Source organism: Fulmarus glacialis, unplaced genomic scaffold, assembly GCF_000690835.1.
Source record: "Fulmarus glacialis isolate BGI_N327 unplaced genomic scaffold, ASM69083v1 scaffold43993, whole genome shotgun sequence".
In the NCBI taxonomy this organism is placed as follows: Eukaryota; Metazoa; Chordata; class Aves; order Procellariiformes; family Procellariidae; genus Fulmarus; species Fulmarus glacialis.
The window spans coordinates 1194-4498 of NW_009204404.1; the positions used below are offsets into that span (position 1 = coordinate 1194).

Sequence of the window (3305 nt, forward strand, 5' to 3'; positions counted from 1 at the left end):
AGGAATGCTGGAATGTTTTTAACGCTTTAGGTGTTAAAATCCTTATCCTCTGTCCAGAGTTCTCACATTGATGCCCTGCTTTCCCCTCCAGCCGGACACCCATGAGGGTGTAGTGGCTCTTTGGAGAGGAAACAGGGAAAATCAGCAAGGGCATTGCACAGAAAGTGCTACCGCAGGTCTCTAGTATGTCAAGTGAGTAACTTGAAAACAGGGTTTGAACAGCAGAACGCACCAGGGAATAGGCAGAAATTTGGGTCCTCGCTGCCAGAGCTTTTTCATACCTTTTTGGTTGTGAGCTTGTCCCACATCAGCACAAGATGAAGGCTAGAAAATAAAACATCCAGCTTCTGATGTGTTTCAGAAGAATTGGTTGTTGCTTCAACTCTGGAGTAGCTCCAATACTCTAATCTTCTCTTGGAGTTGCTTATCGTTTTGGTAGGAAAGGTGCATGCAGCTGTAAGTGATTCTGGGGATGGCCCAGGCTAAAATCAAGGCATATTTCATTGCACTTTTCCCAAAAAGTCATTACTTCCACTAATGGTGGCAACAGTACATTAGCAAAGTGCTGGCATCAAATTCTGGAATTTTTCTTCCCACAAGAGGAATAAACTGGTTTCTGATCTTCTTCGTTGATATATGGGGAAGAGATCCTAGAAATATGAGAAGGTGCCTTCCTACCTGTATTTTAGGACTTCTGGGATGTAAGCGCCCTTGGGAAAAGAGCAGGTTGCACAACATGAGCCTGAACCTGCTGTTGTGTGTTCCCATTGTAATACTCAAGCTACAGTTTTCAGTTAAGAAACTAACAGCACTCATTTTAAAAAAAGATGTTCTTTTAGTAATGATCAATAATTAAATATTAATAATTTGTCATTAAAAGATTCTGATGTTGTTAGGTGCCACCATTGCCTTCAGCATTCAAAGTGCTGAATGTATGAAGGTATCATTGTTTTTGAATGTTGGAAGACTTAAGGTTCTTTAGCAAGGTTGGGAATGCTGCACAAAAATATTTAGATTCCCAACCCTGATTTTAATGTACATTTTGCTTTTTTAAAGTAATGTTCTGCATGATAGTATCTAGAGTAGTTTCACATTCAAGGCCAGAAGTTATCCGCAAAGCTCCACATTTTCAGTATTTTAAGGGTATAGCAGCATGCTTTTCAAGAAAAATGGTGCGTACTCGGTATTGCCTAAATACCTGGGTTACGCTGATGCTTAATGAGCACTCATCTCCAAGAACCTTGGCCTGTGTTTCTCAGTCTTCAGTTAAGTACAGTGACTCATAACATCCTTCTTTCCATGGCAGCATTGTCCTTGCAACATTCCTGGAGAATGAAAAAGTGTCCATATCAGTTGTCTTGGGCCATGCTGTCCAGGAGGTTGAAATACTGAAAGAAGGGGACGATGAAATGAAGCAACGGCTTTCTTGCATATTTGCACCTGAAGAAAGCAAAGCCTACAGCCCAGAGGAACTTGAAAAGAGGAAGAATGACTTGAAGACTTGGCTGGAAAGAAACCACATCCCTGTAACAGAGCAAGGTGAATTGGGAAGAACGCTATGCGTGGCAGGGTTATTAACTATTGACCCACCGTACGGCCCAGAAGAGTGCAGCAGCTCCAATGAGATTATTCTGTCTCGGGTTCAAGGCTTGATACAGGGCTATCTTGAAAAACAACAGTGATGTCTGCTGTTTAAAGCAGTTGTCTTTAGGAATGGTTCTACCCGCCCTATTTTAGGAACTGTCCTGGGTGTTAATATTTACTATTTGCAAAAATGCTGGGTTTAGGTACTTTTGTCTGATTTTGTATGTTAAGAAAGGGATAAAACAAGCAGTATAAACTAAAAGCATGAAGCATTTTTCATGCACTATTTTTTATTAAAAGCAAGCCATTGGATAATGATGATGTATTAGACTTGATATATCAGTTTACTATATCAGTATGAAGCTGATATATCAGTTTAATAAGTATTTTTTGTAACAGTATTGTGAAAGATCATATATGATAAATTTAAACTGTGTTTTCCTCTGCCTTTAAAATTAACTTAATTGATTACCTAGTGGTGTAGCATGTTTATTTGAACTGCTTCCCAGAATTTTTTTTTTCCAGAAAGAGAACTGTGACACTTGAACTTCCCAAACCAGATGAAAAATAGTTCAGAAAGCTGTTTTGTTTTTTTTTTTTCCCACAACTGTTCTGGTTTAGAACATGAATTATAATGTAGGTCCAAGTTTTAAAAAATATTAGGGAAAGCTAGCAGGCAAATCACAGGTTTTAAAACATTTCCTATCTATGTTATTTTAGAGCAGCAGTGATTGGAAGACCTTTGTTCCTTAGGAAGAGAATTTCTTGCAATTCAGTAAGTTTGTGTTTCTTAATGCTTTGTTTCTAGTTTATGGCAGCAAACAATGGAAGAATCATTATGTGATTATTCCTGAGATTATTAATCCAGTCAGGAGCCTTTAGAGCCCTCATTTATCTCTTAGTGCATTGATTTGTTCTGTCTTACTATGAGACAGCACCAAAACACATTAGTGTGCTCAAATGCATTTGAAAAGTCTCGCTAACCCTTGTTAATAAAAGGCTCTCCTCATTCCTGTTGTGGTTTATTTAAAATTACTTTGGGTCAGTCAGGTGCCTGCTGATTTTTCTTAAAAATTCTCTACTACACATATGCTCCTGTGCATGTCTCCCTGAAAAGGTTGGTGGATGCCAACACACGAACACTTCAGCTGCCTGTCTGGAATTGACCAGTGCCTGAACTCTGGGGTACCCAAGGGTAGTTGGGATGTATTCAGTGTTAGAGCTAGTGTCAGGTCAAACTCCGCTTAAGAGATTTAAGAACAGCTTGACAATGCCTCGTTACAAGGAAGGTAACACCTCCTACCTCCTCGCCAGGGAGTAAGGAGCTTGGTAGGCTCCTTCGCCTCCAGTCTCAGCTGGGCCAGAAGCTGAGTTACTGGTCTCACATGAGGGGCGATGAGTGGAACAAGTGGTCTCCTCTGATTCCTCTTTGCACCACCATGCCTTCCTCACAGCCAGGCGCGCTATGGGTGGGAGCTCTCGCAGGGGACGAGCAGCGGTTGTCTGTGCCCATGAGGAGCCTCACTGACAACGTGAGCCCCAGGAGAGGCTCGTGACTACGGCCACAATGGACGTGGGACCTGCACAGCAGGCATGACTAGCTTCCCTAGTGAAAACCACTCGGGAAAGGAGCATCCCCACCGGGAGCCAGTGAGGGGAGCAGCGGACCGCGCCCCGGAACCCGTACCCTTAACTCGGCCCCACACCGCAAGGCGCAGGCG

General features: G+C 42.1%; 1 protein-coding gene across 1 annotated transcript in view; it reads left to right on the top strand.

Annotated features, from left to right (window-relative positions):
• The window catches only part of GEMIN6 (gem (nuclear organelle) associated protein 6), a 2143-nt gene extending 461 nt beyond the window's left edge, over positions 1–1682 (top strand). Inside the window, exon 2 of the mRNA XM_009574979.1 lies at positions 1307–1682. Coding sequence (XP_009573274.1) covers positions 1307–1682 — 376 coding nt within the window. The remainder of the gene's footprint in view (positions 1–1306) is intronic.
• The last annotated feature ends 1623 nt before the right edge of the window (positions 1683–3305 follow it).